The sequence below is a fragment of the Aphis gossypii genome, chromosome 1, assembly GCF_020184175.1.
Source record: "Aphis gossypii isolate Hap1 chromosome 1, ASM2018417v2, whole genome shotgun sequence".
Classification (NCBI taxonomy): Eukaryota; Metazoa; Arthropoda; class Insecta; order Hemiptera; family Aphididae; genus Aphis; species Aphis gossypii.
Window position 1 is genome coordinate 85,490,542 of NC_065530.1, and position 21,317 is coordinate 85,511,858.

The 21,317-nt window shown below is 25.9% G+C and overlaps 1 protein-coding gene across 2 annotated transcripts in view; it reads right to left on the reverse strand.

Annotated features, from left to right (window-relative positions):
- Positions 1–20,106: 20,106 nt before the first annotated feature.
- LOC114132741 (max dimerization protein 1-like) overlaps positions 20,107–21,317 on the reverse strand; it is a 162,481-nt gene continuing 161,270 nt past the window's right edge. For both annotated transcript variants that reach the window (XM_027998300.2, XM_027998291.2), the window contains one exon: positions 20,107–20,224. In XM_027998300.2, the coding sequence (XP_027854101.2) occupies positions 20,109–20,224 (116 nt within the window). In that variant the 3' untranslated portion in view covers positions 20,107–20,108. The remainder of the gene's footprint in view (positions 20,225–21,317) is intronic.

Here is a 21,317-nt window from a genome sequence, read left to right on the forward strand (position 1 = left end):
GTGTATATTGCGTAATAATGGTTATTTACAATATTTTATATAGTAAATGTGTGTATAGTGAAACCTCTATTAATGGGAACCTCTCAATATTGGACCCTTCCTAATAGTGGACACTTCTAAATTCCACGGAAAAAATGTATGCACATAATAGGAGTTAATAGTTATAACCTCTTAATAGTGGACGTAATACCATCAATAACATTCTATACAATTAATAACAGTCACATAATATGTAACAGCGACATTTCGGGAAATTAATTTCAACTATGATTCTAATTAACGATTGTTCTCTTGCTATTGTTTGTCTGTATATTATTTAATCAGACAGCGATGATTTTAGGTCAAAATAAGTTTGATTTTGTTGTGTCTTGGATCATTAACCTGTAATCATACAATATTTTATTCTTACTTGTAAATATAAACAAATTTGTATTGTGCAATTTTTAAAATACTTAACATTTTTTCCAAATAACCAAGATTTATGCTCTACATATGATTTAGGAGTTATTTTGTTAGAAAATCGAAAAACTATTTCAGTTATTTTATTAACGCAGAATAACGAGGTTACTAAACCATTTTTGAAAACAATTAAATTTTATTTATAAATATTTAAATTATTCAAAAAAAATTAAAAAAATTATCTTATAAAGTTTTAGTAGTTAAATTTACTATAGAATAACTATCATACAGTTAAATTCAGTCAATAATCATACAGTATTATATTATACCTGTGTATGGTAAATATATATACAAATTTCACAATACTCAAGTACATTATAAAGCGTTTTAGTGTATTTTAATTTTTAAACAATCAATGCTCATGGCTGCTTCGTTGTTATTATTTTATTATTGAAATGTATTAAAGAAAATATCATTTGCACATTATAATAATATGACTATTATTAATTGTTTTAATGTAAAACAATGTGAAACAGGTGATGTACTTAAATTATCTATCCAATATGCCGTGTTTCCATTGTTAATTGTATTATTGAAACATAATATAAACCGAAAGCCTATAGGTAAGTATATTAAAAAAAAATTAGAATGAAATCTATAAAATATATGCTACGTGAATTATAATCATAATTATATACATTTAAATTTGAGCTTGCAATTTGAAATTAATGCAAATTAATGGTTTCACAAACATTTTTCTTTTTAAATGAGACGGGTAAGTATTTGAAATATTTAACTATCCAAGGAGTGACATTTTTTTAACTTCGAGATTCATCGAGTGAAGATCGGTCAATATTAACAGCATTGTTTTGTACATTTTTTTAGAGAGTTTGCCTTCTATTTGTATGTTGGTGAAGAAGAGGGAAAATGGATTACAAAACTTTTCACCGATGAATATATTATTTATCATTAATATATTTAAATATTTAAATAAATAAATAAAAATAACATTATAACATCTCAACTAGTCAGATGTGGTTATTATAGGCATAATAATGAAATAAATTAGGATTTAGGAACTAATATTTTATGCGAAACGTTATATTATTATTATTATTATACTACCCTTTTTCCCAAAAATGATCATATATCGCTTTCATTATTTAAATCTTGTGTTTAAAATATAAACTGCAAATGATTTGGTTCCGTTCCATAGTGTCAAAATAATAATAATTATAATTGTGTAAAGGTACGCATATTATATGAATGCCGTATTGGTGAATTGGTAATTATACATTTACGCGTGAACGGTACGGTTGATTCGACCAGAATTATATTTACTGTCGAGTGTGGGTATGGTGTGTCATAATAGAAGTTAATTTACAAAGACTAATACGAATTTAAAAACTGTTAGCACAAATATTGGCTTAATTAAATAAAATAAAACAAATTAAAAAAAAAAAAAAAAAATTTCTTAAAATGTTTTGTATTTTACTATTTTACAATATGAGCCAAGTTGTTAATCAGGAAAAATTATGAAAAAATTTTAATTTTTTTTTTCATAAGATACATTTTTAGATTTTTAATTACGTTGACATCGCTATTGTTTTTATACGAACATAAAGCTTGTAATCTTGGTATTCTAGACACTTTTACTAAACAATTTAAAGAGCGGATACCATTTAATATTATACTGCAATTACATTACTGTACTTGTACTACACGATGAGGCCGTTCTTATAATTATATATTATATACGAGCACTTAAAATATTTAAGTATATCGAATCATGCTGAAAATCGTTTTCGATTTTAAATTGCAACATGCAGATTTATCGTTTTATTTTCAAGTTAAACGTATTCGCATGTCACAAAACCTACTCGTGACGTGGCAAGCGAAGCGAGACGAGTGTCCTGATACAACCCTGCACATCGCGAGTGCTGTAATAGAGTATTACGTCCGTGATTTTATTTTTTCATTATTTTACGCCGCATCATGAACGGTCGTCTCTAAAACGACACGATGTTTTCGCTTAAAATGATAATATCTAAAATTGAAAAAATTAACATAAATTTACCGTCATATTAATAATATCAGCTATATATACACGCAGTGAGGAAAAAACTGGCATCGTTGCCTCTACCTGCTATTGAGTTTGTCGTTATGGCAACTCGTATTTTTTGTCGTAGTGCTTTTTTCATTTTTAAATTTTAATTGCGCTCGAGTTATTATTTTTCGATCTGAGTGGCGAAGTTGGAGAAAAAATACGAGTTGTCCGCAGCGGTGATTCAGATTTTATTTAATCATACCAGAAAATTTGTGTTTGTCGATTTCCCAACATATACCTAACAGCTAACACAAATCGTCGACGTAATCGTCATCGTAATGATATCACAGAGCGTGAAATCTAATAATTACTTTGAAGCTCGAAAGAAATCCTCCATATTTAGATACGTGTGCATGGTTTTTTTTTTAATGCCAATAGTTGTTTCTCTCACTTAACTATGATATTTTGATATTCACGTACAATAATAAATTATTTAATCATACTATATTATTTATACATTTTTTAACTACATTATTTCAAAGCCATAATATCTCAAAATAAATAGGTCATTACATTTTATTCAGGATTTTTTAGCATTAACCACTTAGTGAAATCGAGCGATACACTATATTTTCATGCTATATATAGTTATTATTATGTCTACTATAAAAATTATAATATAAAACGGATATAAACTCTCTTGTAAATTGAAATCGGTCAACCGATTTTTACGAGATATCTAAATTTGATTAGTGAAATTTGATGATTACCTCATATCCGTTTATTAATATTATTATATAGGTACACGATTTATTACGTATTATTATATTGTTATTTATTTTCAATTTATTACCCCTTTTTTATCGTCAAAATTAATCCCGTTAGCGTTCCTGGCTATGTATCGGAGCCTCTGGGTCCCGTACAGCAAGCATGTAACAATATTATAATATTCTACACAGAGTATAATGTATTATCGTATAGTCATCGTCGCTCAACCCGTAGCTACTTATGTATATATATAGTGGAAATTGAAATTGTATATTCCCTCGGTGTGTGTATATAATATATCGTATAAAATATACGCACGCAAATGACCGAGACGTTAGACGCAAAGAGGTTTTTTTTTGTCGATTTATACGGACCCGTAGACATTCGTCGAATAAAGTGATATTGAATTTGCAAATAGAACGATATTCGTGTATACAACGATGGCTACGATGACGCCAAGGTGTTATAGAGGGCGTATATTATATTATATTTTGTACAAAGTAGTGCGGGATGAAAGCAATTTCTATATTCTATAATATACATATGATAAACGTGCGATAATACAAATACGCACAAGGATGGGGGAAAAAAACCTGAATCAGATTTCGAAAAAAAAAAAAAAGGTAAAGACTAGAATGTTCAGCATAAATCCGCATTGGTATTCGGATATTATTTGCGTTGTTTGCATACATCTTTTGCACCGACTATCGGCAAAGCTTTATGCGATTGTTAAAATATTTATAAATACATAGTGTAGACGGAATTAACGAAAACTCGCAAAGGGCTCTTATTTGTTTGATCACGATTTAAATGTGTACGGCTACTGTTGTACTGCAGTGAGTAGTGACGTAGTTTCACAATTTTTTCAATGGAATCGGTGAAAAACGTTTTGTCCCAAATCATTGTAAAACGATTACAAATACGTGTGTCTCATACAGTATTTATGCGTGGAAATAAAAAAATAAATCCTTAATAAGTTGTTTTATATACAATTACGAGTTAGGATAGGACACAATAAATAATAATTATTAAAGTTTACACAGTATTGAAATTACTTTAATATTGATTATTAATTCTATACGACAGTAATTTTTATTAATAAATAGATTTAGAAACTTGTCAAAATAACGAAAATATCTAAATTATTTTGTTATTAAAAATTAATAAGATTTTGAATTTTAATATTTGAGGCTTGGTAAGATGTCTTATTAGTTGTTTGTATTAGAATTAAAAAAATTTTAAATATAAAGGCGTAACTTATTATTTATTATAAATACTTTTTAAGTTAAAATGTTTATAAAATTCGTTGAAATCATGAATATTTACAAAATTTTAGCGTAGTCCCATACATTTTTATAGATATTAGAAGTTTAAATATTGAAGAAACTGGATAATTAAACGAACGTAAAATAGCGAACGTTCTTTTATAAATTTGAGTTTTTTTTTTGACGATTTCTCCTTTAATGGTTTCTTTTAGGAATTTATAAAATATTAAACATTGACACTTGAATATTTAATATATTTGCTAGTTACTCAAATATAATCTAAATTATTGATTTTATCCTCAATAAAATTTCGAAAATATTTAAACTAATTGCTTTAAAAGACATTTTACATTTTTATTTAACAATTTAAAAATATTGAAAATAAGTACTAAGTAGTACGCACAATTTTAATTTAAAGACATTTTAAAAATTCGATTCTTAAATAAACAATAACAATTTTTTTTTTGTAAATTAAAGAATATTAATCAATAAATCAAATTCTCTTGTTAATTTTCTTATGATGAATTATTATTTTTACTTTTATACCATATAAAGTCATATAAATTATTATACTAGGTATATTACTATAAGTTAATTATCACATTATCACAAGTAATAGAATTTAATAAGGTATTGTACACTAGCTGTATAATTTCCATGTTATATCCAAATGTATTCATGTAATAAATATATATTTATTTAAGTTAAGTCAGGACATAAATCATTGTCATTAGTTATTGTCCACTGAGACTGTCCGCCGTTCTTAGACTTGTAATTCCGGCACTTTGTGTACGAAATCGTATGTTGATTTTAATACAAAGTTTGAATGAAAATAAATCATGGCATACATAAGTTCTAAAACTACTGTGTTCCGTCGTTTTAGCTGCAGATACGATTTACGCATTTGTTCATTTGTTATAATTATTTGAATCGTACGCGTATCGGGCGTTGAAAAGGATTCGATTCGAATTAGGTTTGTAAAAATAAAATAGAGATACTGCTATAGAAGGAACCTCATAGTATGTTTATTTATACATTTAACTTCAATGATAAATTGTCGTATTTGCAAAACGATTCTGAGTGTAACCCGTACTTTATCCAAAAATAATCAAGATTACGTCGAATATGCATGGACTTAGAATCTTTTCACAGGATTTTTATTTTGTTATTCTTCATCATTTTTTTGAACTCTTTCTAAGGAATTTAAAAATTTTCTGTTCACGGTTTAAAAAACGTTCAATTTTAAATAAGCACTGAAAGAGTCTTTTAAGTTTTACTATTGGACTAAAAGTATTCTCCGAAAATATGCACACGCCATATTGTATAGCTTTATTCAGAGTTACTACATTTCACGCCATGCTTGAAATATCGATTTATAACTTTGTGACAACTAACAAGTCGTATTTTAATCGTGCTTTCAAAATGCAAATAACTGACATATTTTTATTGGTAATTTTTTTTTTATTTACTTCTATTGTCATTTATTAAAAAATATATACATTTCTCATAATCAATATAGCTTATTTGAAATATGAATTTGAATCATTGTTTAACGTCAACTTTTTTTTAGTTTTTTCTGCCATAATTTTTATTTTAAAAATGTAATAATAATATGTAACACTAAAATAATTTAAAATACACCTGCAAAAATTCAAACACTAAATTAATTTAAATAAAATAATGATTTCTGGTCGTTAGATAAATTTAGTTTCAGAATTAAATTTTAAAACTAAGATGATGCATTTCTTACAACTACCAGCTATGATAATCATTTAATTTTTACTAATTTTTGGAAGAAAAAAACTATAAATATTGACTTTTTGGAGACAATTTTAATTATACAGTTGACTTTTTTATTCTTTTAAAATTGGTTTCTATTAATTTGTGTTTAAACTCATATGTCACGACAAGAATATTATACAAGTTTCTGCACGCAGTTGATATTACTGGACTAAAATTTTTGTTCACGCGGAGTGTGCTAGGCTACTAAAAATGGTTTGTTGCATGTAAATAGCATTACCTTTTTATAACAATAATATACGTATAAAAAGGACAAATCTTGTAAAATCTTCATGAGAGGTATTTTGTACGAAACGCGTTGTTTCATAGATGAATTAATTATATTCTAGGAAAGTATAATATGTCAGGATTAGGGCTCAGATTTATATGTAAATACGTTTTTTAAATGTAACTAGGTAATTTAATTTAAATAAAACTTACTGTTTTGGTCATTGTAAAAATGAAATTTGCACCAATTACCGGAGTTAAACGTTCCTTTAGTTTGTATAAATCAATGTTAAAAATCGTAAAACATTCAATTTCGAAATGTTAAATATGTATATGGTATCATATTGCTTTCAAGATCAAAAAGAATAATTTTTAATTTTATAATAATTGTCTTATTTTTTTGTTATTTATAAAGTGATTTTTAGTTTTTTTTTTTTAACTTTTATAACCTTCTATATTTTTATTTTTTATCACATATAAAGCATTTTTTTGTTATATATATATTTACATATTTTGGTTTTTTTTTAATACATATAAGTCTGAGCTCTAATTAGGGTATATTTTATCCAACTGATAAACTGATCATAAATCTAAGTAAAGAAATAAGGTTTTTATTCTAAATTTCAAATAATAATGGTTAAACTAATCTATGATTGATATTTTAAAATCAAGCTCCATTCAAAACATTCCTTATATAGCTTTATAAACAAATAATCTTCGTTTCTTTTTAATAGTTAATAGTATTCATCAATAAGATACAGACGATGAACATCATGTTTTTTTATATGAAAAATACTTATTAAATCTTGAGTGCAGGGAAAGGAAATTATCTATGTTACGATTTTAAAAAACAAAATTAATTTTGGTATAATTTTAGATACATACATAATTTGTTATAAATTGTATTATTATAATATAATATTACTACCTTCTGCTCATATTTATTTGCATATTAAAGATATTTTGGTAGGAATTTTTTTTCCGTAGACTTGTAACCTTTAAGTGGTACATAAGTGTTGCACTATATTATGTGTAAATATACCAGTGATTATGCTAGGTGTATCAAGCATTATTTAGGTATATTGTAAATTTTGTTAAAAAATTTAAATTATGAACAAAAAAAAAAAATAAAATAAAAATAAAAAACGGTCGCATAAATATATGAAAATAATTAATGATAAAAATAAAACTCTGTAACCAAAAGGTATTCGTCGTTTCCTTTTTTTGTCCACCCTAAAAAACCCTTAACATAAGCTTAAAAGAAATACTTTAGTTATCAAATCGTCATAACTCATAAGCAATATATTATAAACACTTACATAATATGCACAGCAGAAGTATTCTGTGATTTTTCACGCCTTTGTTGTGGAAGTTTATCACGCGACAAGCGATTATACAACAAAGTACCTACGCAAGAGGATATTTTAACTAATATACTTGTAAACATTAATGTTTTAAAAAACAACTTTTTTACCTAGTAGATGATATATGAAGTTACTGGGTGACAAACCAACAGCGATGTTTTGTAAAAATAAAGATATCTAAAATATTATTACATAATTTTAATTAATAGTAAATAGCAATTTCTTATATTAAATTTTCTTATTTATTTGTTTATTCAATTCATCTAATACTCTAATAATTTGAACTTGGCAGTAAAAATAACTATCGAGATTTTCTGTGATGGAAAATTCATGTGATCGTTCACTGTAGTTTTTTTTATAAAATAAAAATATAACGTAAGAAAACAATTTATTGTATTGACAACAATTCTACCCTCGTGAGTATGCCAATGGATATAGCTATTATATAAAATATTTATAGAATATTTTTTTTCGCATTGAATCTTCAAATTATAAGAAAGTTTAAAAAAAATATCAGTTTTAATTCTTATTTGTATTTTACAGTGTCGTATTTTATACTTATATAATATGTAGGTATATTGAATTTCATCAACAATTTATTCTATTACTTTAATTAAAAAGGTTAAATTAAATTTATAAACAATACAAACTATTTATACTTATTTATGTGTTCAAAATGTTGATGGTGTTTTTAGATGTAGGTAAGAATTTGTTTATTTAATATTAAAATATCCTATTTTAGGCTAATATATTTATGTTGATTTTAATTTCGGCCAGTAAAACATCATCAAACTACTAAGTTGCATCAATATTATGTAATATTATTATATACGGGTATATTTATTTGTTGAATACTTCTCTTAAAAAGGGAGGAAAATATTAAAAATAACAATTAAAGTTTTGTTTTACGTTGTATCGTTGTATATACTTGTTAATCATACAGTACATTTATACATAATATGTTGATCGATACTATACTTTTAATCTTTTAATTCGACAAATCGACTGGAAAATGGGGTATTTATTAGTTAAAATTTGGAAAACTTACTTGAAAACAATTATGACAAATTTGTGAAAACGCGAAACTTGGTTCGAACCCTTTACTACTATTTTATTTATAGTTTATATGAGACAAAAAAAAGGTAAGTGTTTTTATCGAAGTATTTAAATTATAATCAGTAGGTAATAATTAGTAGCAACTGGTAATCATTATTAGTACATCATAATTAGTTAATATTCATAAAACAATTTTGATACACGTATTTGGTGGTAGTTTATGTCATCCGCCAAAAGTTGTTTCATAAATTATATAATCAATTACAGCTAATTTAAAGAATTCACATTTTAAGTAGTAAAAAAAAATTTTCCCTGTCAATTTATTGCACTTACATCTCTAATATTTGTTTAGTGTTAGACTTATGGACCGATAGGAATCTGTTGGTAGGTATTACAACAATGTGTATATTATTTGCCAATTGCACAAACGGAATGGACGGAAAGCGACGAAGGTGTATAAATAATCTCGCCGATATATTATTACACAAAAATGTAGTTATTACGTCATAATAATATTATCACATTTATTGATCGACTGGCGTACCTCGCCGCATTATATCGTCTATACTTCGTTTAACCACGTCATTCTGCCGGAATTCTGCAAATCCAGTGGACGTGGTATATTTATTAGATTCCGAGCAATCAGATTGGATTCTATTGGGTTTACAATGACGCATTTTTTTTTTATTTTGCAGTTAATTGCCACAGTATTTTTTTTTTAAAGGTCCATTTTTTGGTATTCGTTTTTATATCTATAGTAAAAAACGATGAAATTTACGACCAGTGACCATGTACTGATTTTCACTAAATTTATTTTAGTACGAATCGAAATATAATATACGAGTGTTGTGGCTGGATTGATTAGGTTTTTTTGAATTATACAGAAGTTTTTTTAGTTTTTTTAACAGTTAGATTATTACAATCATCAATATACTATATATTATACTCATATGAATGACGGATGTATAATATATTATATTCCATAAACCATAATAAACTGATTGCTTATTTTAGATTTTCACATGATTACATTTTGTTTTATTTTTTAAGACTTCGTTATATTACAATGTTAATCCATAATACGTTTGAAAAAGGGTTATTGGTTTGGAATTTTTCAAATACATCTTAGTTCATTTTTTTAATCACAATTTTAGTTCATACTATGAAATTACATAATATATAGTGTACATTTTTAAAATTGTGTGTGGTTTTTTGTATTTTCCCCATATTTTAAAACTCTCAAAATGTTTTATTTTTAACTTAGAGAATATTTTCTGATAGGAAATTGGATCTATTTAGTACTTTGAGAGCCAAAAGTAAAAATTTCTAGTATTTAAAAAATAATAAATAAAAATATTTAGAAAAAATGGGAATGTAAAAATTCACGCTATACAATTTATCGGTTTCAACAAACTTGATTTCGTCTTTTTATTATAACTAATAAAAGAAAAACTTAAAATTTTCACAGAATTTTCATAACACTATCTTTTACTTAATATTATGAAATATTTTTCATTAAATTTGTTGGTTCTTTTAATGGTATTTATAGGTATTTTGTATTTTATTTTTGCTATTAAAGGATTTATGGCTAAGTTGTTTATAATGTTTATATATCAATTAAAAAATAACAAAATTATATTCTTACAATATTTTTTATAGTTGTTTACAATTAAAATTCTTTCAAAATCTGAAAATCACCAGCATTTTCTAATTATTATTATTTTTTAATTATAAGATGTAAAGTATTGATTCTTTAAGTTTTAAAATTGAATACAAGTTTTTTTACAATAATTATAAAATAAATTGAACATAATTCCTTAAATATTTTTTATGTGTGTCTGAAGTTGAATTTATCTCGATATTTATATTCACTCGTGAATCAACGATTCCTTGTTAAATAATTTTAAGTATTTTTTTAAATTTTAAATCGAAAAATATTAATATTTGATAATTGCGACATTATCTACAGTTACTTTAAAAATAATTTTTTTTCTCTATGCAGTTTTTAAGATACCTATTTAGACTTGTTTTGATTTATTTATAGGTAATTAAAACAATAGAATTTTAAGTATAAATTTAATATTATATTATATTAAACCAACAAGTTATAACATTAACATCTATAATTTAGATACGTGAAGACATACAATAATATGCTTGATATATCGGTATCCATAACATTTTATTTATTTTGAATAAAATCTAAGCGAGTATAAATAATAAATAAACCGTTATTTAAATATTTATACAATCACGTTTCAAAAAAACTATTCTACTCCGGATATTAAATTTGAAAAAACATGTGTCGAAAAGTGAAAACGTAGAATAATCATAAGAAAAATATCTCTGTTTTATATTATGATAATAGGTATGGGTTTCAAAAATTGATTAATAAAATTAGTGTTTTTTATTTTTATCTTATCTACTTACGTTAAATAAATTACTGTGTCTAAAACCGAAATGATATACATATTATGTAGCCCTTAAACAGCAAACTATTTCTATGATTAAAGGTTAGGTATGCTGTATTTGTTAAATAATATTTAAACGATTACTTATTATTTCATTTCCATGAGTCTGAGTTCATATATCTTGAGCATAGATAAGACATAGAAATAACGAAAACACATTATTTTTAAAACTACGTCAAATATCTAAAATAATAAAAAACCATTTCTAAATATTTTATTTATTATATATAATATATAATATATATTATACATATAGGTACTTACCATAATGTTTCTGTATATTTGAATAATATAAACATTACGTTATATATTAGGTACACTTTCAAACTAATATTGTACTTCAAATATGAATACAAAATACCAGTACCATGAGTAGAAAGCTGACGATTTGTAAAATAATTATCGGTGGAATTACTCTAATTGAATCTAAAGAAACCAAGGCCCGCTACCTATTATAATATTACCTATATTTATAACCCATATAAATACTAAATAGTGGTACAATATACATAATACTAAATCGTCTAAATCATACAACTTACAAGTACATGGAAACTATGTCTATTTTTGGTGTAAGCAAGTATCAAAAAGGTACCTAATAGACTTTCGAGAAATAGGTAATACATAAAATTGGTAAAATAATTTAACATGTAATATTTAAAATTTGAAAATCACTTCACTAAAATACATAATTCCCACAAAATTATGACATTGGTGGTTTTTGATATTTGAAAAATATAATTTTCGAGCCATTTCACTAACCTCCTCATCCGTAATATTATCGTTATAACATTAGCAACAATATAAAAATGTATTTCCACCTGCACAAAAATTTTTTTCAACATCGCAAACAATGCCCAATAGCGCTTTACAATATACCCTGCGCCCACGATTAAAGTTATTATGGTTACGCACTTAGGCGACGGGCTATGTTATAAGCGATATCACACGGACTACTGAAATTACTTTCAGAATCAGTTGTTTAACTAACTTAGTGCGCTCTCTATCCGTGAAAACAATGTTATATTAATTTAATAGATATATTTTTATATAATATGTTAAAATTATTAAAATTAGTGGTGTAATTATTATTTTTTTTTTTAACCCTTGGAAGAAAGAGGGCAAATATAACAATTATATTTAACATATTATTGTGTCTAAAAATATAGTGGCGGAGGTCTTTTTACCATTCAAATATTTGAACGATAATTAATCATTACGTGACGTAATTAGTACAAAGCAGTTCTTAAGTTCTTTAGAAATGTAAAATTATTGAACAATATATATTTAGTTAGTTCTATTTATATTATAATGTGTGTGAATTTAATTATACCAATACAAAATAAATATTTTAATTACTCATGTTAATAATTATATAAAATGCACACCATAAATAATATTTAAGTATAATGAATTTAAAAATTATTAATGATGGTAATATACGATAAATTAGAGCACAAAATAGGATTGCAAAATGATATACTTATCGCTACTATATAATGTCAAGGGAGCAATCATCCCCTTCAAACACATACACAAAAATTAGTAATAACTGGTAAATGATAATCGTTAAATTATTAAAATAACTTTTTTCATTTTAATCAATATAATTGTTATTAAAATGTATTATAACATTTAATAAATGACAATAATATATTTTAATCCCCGATTTCTCAAAAAAAAAAAAAAAATATATTCATTTGGCGATGAATACCTACTGATAATATACGTGTATTATAAGTAATTTATTAATATTTTATAATTTTAATTCAGCCATTGATAAACACGAAATGGTATAATGGCATGAACCATAACACAGTGGTTCTACCTTTTAGAAACGATAAAAGTAAAACAGATGTTGGAAAATCGTAAATAATAGTCGTGACAATATCAGTCATCTATATAACATTGTTAAACTCGTAGAGTAGAGAAGTAATATAGAATTTAAGACTGATAACATTTTTCGAGCAAACGAAAAAATCTTAAAACTTTAATATACAATAGGTTCTTTATATTTAAAATGCAAAACATTTTTTTAATTTAAATTGTATTTTGGAGTTGAGCAAAAAAAAAAAAAAATACTGGATAATTCAATACTAAAAGAAGAAAAAAATATTTATATAATAGATTAATTTTTAATACCTATCTAAAAATTATTAGGCGTATGATATAACTAAAATACAGTTTATCTACATGACGAACGCATAAAAAAAATGCTATCTACTTATTTACTTAGATATTAGTTACAAAAATATAATTGAAATATTTCTAAATTTCGTTTAATTTTACAGGATATTTCGCGAAATGTATAAAATTTATAATTAAACGTGTGAGATCATCCAACGAAATAATATATAGGAAAGTAATAAATAAAAAAAAATGTTGAAAATGATGTAACATTTATCTGCTTCCGAGATTCACTTGGTATATTGACGATATTTTTATTGTATGAAAAAAAAATTAAATATTCATGAAAGAATTGTGTGCTTAATTTTTTTTAACATAACTGTTAACATAGTATTATTATAATATTATACATAATTTTAGATAATATGTATCTGATGATCGAATAAACAAGAATATTGTATATTAAAAAAATAAATAAATACTGAATTAAAAAAATCGAAGAGAGCAAGCTTTTAGTTTAGTACCTACTTATATTGTTATATAAGTAATATGTAATATGTAATATAATATATATATAGTTTTTTTCTAAAAATGTTCCAGTTAGGTTGAGTGATGTATAATTGGTATATTGGATTTAGTTTAATAGTTGAGGACACAGGTAAGATATAAAATAATTATCTGATTTTCAATCGAATAATTTGTATTGTCTATGCTTGGTTATAAAGAAAAATATAGCGAAAAATATCTCAGTCCTTATCCTATATATATAATTGCTATTATTTTACCGTCTCGACTCACGATTAATGAAAAGTATTTATGGCCAGGTTGTTAACGAAGTAATATAATATTAGTCACTATATACATATATTATGTGTGAGTCTCTTGAATTTTGAACAGTTGAAAATTAATTTTGGGTACAGGGTACATCTCAAAATCTATTTAGCGGTCAAAGTCTTGATGCTTTTATTCATACACAGACCTCATACACAAGTGAAATCCAAGACCTCTTATATACGCGCACGTAGGCAGAATTAAATTACCTACACTATTTTTTGTGAGATCTGACACCACTTCCGATGTCCCTTTGGTGGCGCCGTTTTTGTCTGGAATCACCCTGGCAAGATGTAATAAAGAAAAAATATATTCCATCTATTTTCATTTCTCATTAATTTTTACATCGATCATGTGGAAAATTGGTTTACACGTGAAAAAATATTATATCGAATGAAAGACGTTTGGACGTTTGGTCGAAGAATTTTTTTAATATTTTCATGTCTATAATCTAGCCGATGTAAATAATATAAGACACTGTCGGTAGTTACACGGACAACTTTACATGTTTGTATGAATGATATTAATACACATACACAGGATCGAAGTACGATTTTAAACTATTTATAAAATAATTAAAAGGAAAATAAATTGGTTTGTTCAAAAAATGTATCAATTAAACAGTGTTATAAGTATTTACAATTTAAAAAAATGCAAATTTAAAATTTAATAAAATGCATTTTTTTTTTTTACTTGAAAATAATCTTTTTCTTATATTCTTATAATATTATATACACGTAAGTATTATACGATACCGTACCAGGTGCGTTTTTTATGGTCCTGAATAGAAAATCGTATAACTTGAATCAAGTACAAAGGAGTTGATTGTTAAGCTACTTAAATTAATTAGTCTTTTTTTTTATCGATTTTGATAAGACATAAATTATGTTTTCCAATTCGCTATTGGGTTTACTTTTTACAGTTAGAAAGGTGTCTTATTAACGTAACATCGAAATTTTCTGTTTAAGGACGACGCACAATAAAACTATCAAAATATATGGCTACCAATAAGCCTATCTTGTGGACTTATTCCATTTCTCGTTGTATAGGATCGTAAGTTTTTGAGACTCGGTTTTTAAGACTATCATTGGAAATCCATTTTTTACCAAAAAAGTGTAGTTATATAATCGGTAATACAACTATAATGTTCAATAGCATTCAAAAGGAAAATTATTTAGATTATTCTGATGAATTTATACACACACGACACGATGTTCTATTATCTTGTAATTATACAGAAGGATTCACCAAGTATATTATTATTATTTTTTTTTTAATAGTGAATTTATTTTTAAATCTTAATTAATATTTTAAATTTTAAGGAATGTTCTGGCTATAGAACAAATTTATTCATTTTTTCAAATAAGAACCATTGTTTTCTATTGTAAATATTATTAAGCAGATGATTTTATTGAATATTTTGATGCATCTAAATTGTATTTCTAACGAGTTGAATGAGTAGATCCTGAGTTATTAATAAATATATAATATTTAGTGTACTGCATATTATATTCAATTATAATATTTAAATGAATTATTATTAATAAATATCGTTTTAAAACCATAGTCCTTTTATTTTATAAAACAATTATTCAAGATTATAATTTTTTGTACTTTAAATATAATAACTTAAGAGCTACTCCTTTAAATTTCGATTTACACGCATCAATAATTTCTAAAAAATCATAATTTAATAAAATAAAAATATTCTTAAAAGTTCCAAAATTAGAATTAAAATTAATATAAATTTATCATTAATCGAAAAATTAAAGGTATAATTGCTGGATCACTTTATACAATTACTTTTTTCGTTTTTACGATTTTAGCGCTTCACTGCACTAGTGTTTTTAATTTGAATAATGAATAATAATATGTAATAGCCATTGACATTGACAACAAACGGAGAGAAGACACAGAGATGTATCATAAAATCACAAATTAAAAATGTTCAAACCCTGTATTATTTTTTTGTTTTGTTTTCAATTTTTTACCGGCATGAGTGTATTTCTCTGACTTCTCTCCTTGACAAGCGTCACGTCACACATCACCGATCCCATAATGGGTATAATATACTTTATCGTAGTTACAACAACAATATAACAATAAACATAATAATAATCTATGTTCGAGACATTGTGCATATTATGTACATTTAAAGGATGATTCGATACATGTACTTTACCTATTACACAAATAAGGCATTTTAGTTCTTAGAAATTTAATTTAGCTTTTTTTTGTTAATATTTAATGGAGTTAAATATAATTTTCTTTGTACATTGAAAATTAAACACAAATCAACCATTTTTTAAAGCGTATTTACATAATTTTTGTTTTAATTATGGTAATGCATAAAAATGTCAGAGGACCGATACTAATACATTCACGAGTGTTGCTCTACAGAAACAAGAAATATGATTCTAACCTATATATGTAATACGTAAATATCGTTACATTAATATTTTTATTTTATGTTACCTATGCGCCATGTAAAAGAGAAATAATTATTTTTCTTTTTTTTAAGAATTTTAAGTATTATATAATTCACGTGTAATCTTACCGACAGCAGCCGAGTGCACATTATTTCAGAAGCTAATAAAGAACACCTGTGCTATGGGGTAAATAAAAATAAAATAAAATAAAATAGGTACACAATGGGTTTATATTATATACAAAATATTTTCAAAATTGTTTCATACGGTTAACACTATAAGTATTATATTATTATATTCTAGAATATATTAAATATTTTCCAAAACCAAAGTAATCGACGATACAATTGTATGTATAATATGTATTATATATTTTATAATATTATAGTGGACGTATAGATCATAACATTATATTATTAATAAAGGTACTGGCCATTTTATTCAAGGTACGTTTTATTATATTTTATAATACATAATATGTAACTATATAAAATAATACGTATGTTTTTAGGAAATTTAAAAAAAAAAAAATATATATATATATATGTATAGTATAATAAATTACACATTAAATGTTTACCTTCGAGAGCCTCCCCTCCTTACGCGCACACACCCATTCTGATACAGTGTACGTGAAGTCCCCAGAGAAAAATATGATTGATGCGTCCGACTCGACGTTTCTAAATAATATAGAATATTATGTTTGGTTTAATAGGTACTATACTGCCACACAACGACACTGCGTGTAGATACGTAGATAAATTATCCTATCGACCTGTGCTTCAAACAGGTATTGTGCAAGAATATTTTCTCTAAATTGCAACGTACCTCTAAAGTATTTATCATTATAAATCTGTATATACATACGGGAATACCGATACACCGTATAGGCCGGACAATTGCAGACTCCGGGGAGGTGTTCCGTATTTTTGGAAATGTGCCGTTGAAACAGAGACGTGTGAGATCAAGACACTGAGTGAACGGAAAATTCGTTTCATCATCCCAGAGGATTCACTTCAACCACACTCCTCTCTCATATTTTTAGGGTTTACGCATTGTGTATTTGAGAAAGTCAAACAGTACATCTATCCATACATAGATTGAGAGAGAGAGAGAGAGAGAGAGAGATCAATAATCTGTAGATGTGTTTTTTAAAATTAATCTTATCATACATTCGAAGTACTTATAACACTACATTTTGTTGCGAAATCATTTTTTATTTTAACTAACAGAAGTGAGTTTAGACCAGTGGGGAACTAGGGTAGTGGAGAATTAATTCGTTGTAAGTTCTCGGTCACTATCAAACCACTTGTCTAAATTTGAAATTTATATATTGATTCAATTATTTTATATTTTGCTATACAATATGTAATGAAAAATAAGGGTTACCACCTAAAAAATAACTATGATAATAATTTTTTATAGTAATAGATTTTTCAAACACATTTTTTATAGTTAGATACTATATAATACTATATTAGGAGTACTTCAAATGATATTGAAAAAAAAAACACTATTATTGTCAGAGGAAATAAGTCTTACGTAAAACCAACCCACTTGTATAATAATATACATCCATAATAGGGGAGTTTGGTTATTATCATTCTCGCATAATATATAAATATATATGTAAACGATTTCCGTCTTAAAATTCGACTCGCAATCAGAAGATATTATACGTTGTTGTACATGCCGTTATAAAAGGCAAAAAGTAAAAAGAAAACCTACTTTAATTGAAAAAAAAAAATTGAGAGACTGTTTATTTTTTGGTTCGATGAGAAATATAATTATACGTGAGTATATTATATATATATATTTATATTTAGACGGTGCGTATGGCCGTCGACCGTTTACAAACAATATTCTACGTAAATATTAAAATAATTTAATAATTATACATAATAATAAAACATTAATATTATACCGCAAATCATTATTGTAATAACAGAAAAAAAATTGTACGTCTATATTGTAAATATAATATTTTATATTATACTAATAGTAAGAAAGAAATAATACAATAATTACGAATAATGAGATACTGATAAAATTGCGTAAGGGTTAAAAGTTGTTGTATATGTGTGTTTTTATACGTATATATATATATGTAAATTCATATAATATATAATAATATTTATTATCATTCATTTCCAACATCTTCACCTCTCCCACGAGGGTTCTGGCCAATCACCAAAGTATAAATAATAATAATAATAATAATAATTAAAAAAAAAAAAAATTGTATAATATAATATTATTTGGTGACTAGAGCTGAGTAGTAAATAATATATTTATTTAATTTTTTTTCGCTGATATAGGTGGCTCGTGTGAGTTATACGCACGAAGGAATTAATAATGATTGGGAAAGAGAGAATGATTGAATAAAATAATAATAATAAAAATGTCGTATAGTCGTCCAATCGGTCAGCGTGTAATTATATCGCGTCCGTTAGTTGTTAAGTAACCTCCGGTCAAATGCGCCTTTTCTCGAAGAGCTGATACACGCGTTTCACAAATAATATATATTAATATATATATATACACACACACATACACAAACGCACACACATATATATACGTATATCATGTATACAATTTTAACGTGTATATACATATAAATATGTTTTATAAATTAAAATATTATTTCATACATTTTTTTTTAATTATAGTTTTTTTTTATTTTTTTTTTTTATTAATATATTATTTTTTTTCTTCAACTTCTCCGTCGTATTCGTCGTCGTCGTCTTCCTCGTGGCTTGGTCATCATATTTATTTCTAAACAAAAATAATACCACCGAACGTCAATATAACTATGATATGATTTAATATTTTTAATTTAACAATACATTCTCTACAACCGCAATGGCTCGGACAATGTGGCGCAAAAGAGTATCACAGTGAAATATAGAGTGCGAATAAATAATGTTCGAAACAGGACCGTAGTGAGCTGACTTGTCGATTGCAATAAATGATACGATAAGAAACATTGTGCGTTGATCGTTAATAATGTATAAGTATAATCACCATCATTACGACGGGTTTAATGTAATAAGTTAGTAATTGGAATGAACGTCATAGTTGGACAATAATAATTTTAATGTTTTTGAAGACACATAATTACTAATCGTTTCTATAGCTGAAAAATTAATAAAGTACGGGTATTGGAGCGTTTGATGTCATTAATTTTCTTCTGCCGAGTCAGCTCGGTGGTCACTTATTTATTCGCCATACTTTTTTTTTTTTGTGACTTTTAATGAAAATATTGTTTTTCAATAACCGCGATATGCCAAATACATTGCAACAGTATAACGATTATAATATATAAAAATAGATTGTACTCACGTCTAAAAGACCATTTCGGATAATGTGATGCGGCAAGTAGAGAGTGCAACGCCGCTGTCGCTGGATCCAGATTGTACACTGCCCGTGTCGCTCACCCATCCGGTCACGTCAACTTCATCTGTTGAACAAAACATAAATTAAAAAATTACTTTACAAATTATTATATCTAATCCTAATTTCTGTATGATGCTTAATATAATATAATAAAATGTATACGATAAATGGTAATGAGGAGTACTTTAACAGTATTAAAACACCTAAAACGTTTAGTGGTGGTGTACTGGTGAGTGTTAACAATATTATTTTGTATACATTATTTACAGTCATAATATTTTATATATTGTTTTTCTCTGTAAAGTTTTTACTAGTCGGACAGCGATACAATAGTTTCACTGGGCAGAAAGCATGCGCATATTATAATATAATATATAGTAGGTAAGAGTTTATATTGTAATAAAACATAATTGTGTCAATAATTTATGAGCCGATGTTTAGTTCCCCAGACATATACAAGTACGTTACACTTTAAAATTTTAAACATAATAACAATTAAAAAAAATAAAGTTGTTTATACATTTTATAATTGATTAAATATTTATATTTAATAATATTTTCATTTTTTAAAGTATATCGATCTGTAATTTAGAACAACAATAAATACCATAGCGTTTAACTCTACAATTCTAATAGAATTTTAGTGTAGATATAATTTATTATAACAAAAGACTAGAGAAGAAAAGTCGACTATTGTGAATCACATATTATATTTATAGGAGGAACCTAAAACAGTCGGATAACCCGTATTGTTCCGAATAAGTTCAGACGATTATCTCCCTCCCCACACTAACTTGTTACCTAGACGAGAGACCTTACGGGTGGTCATCTTAGCGGATATCCATTAATATATAATCGCGATGACGGTGTAGGTACGGCATCTCTACCGAATCAACGAGAGAGGAGTTCAGCTCTGGCCGATTTATCGGTTAAAAAGACTAACTATACCGATCGAGAATACGGATGTACGGCATAGGTGGAGAGACGTTGATTTATTACTGATGCAATGGGTGTCGTAGTCGTCCTCGAGAGAATAAATCTCTTCTCGTCGGTATTAATTGCATTCGTTCGGGTCACCCGGTGGTCGCCGCCACCATTCGACGCTCAATCCTTTCTACTCGCCGCCGCGTTCACATCCTCATTTGTACGCTTATCTA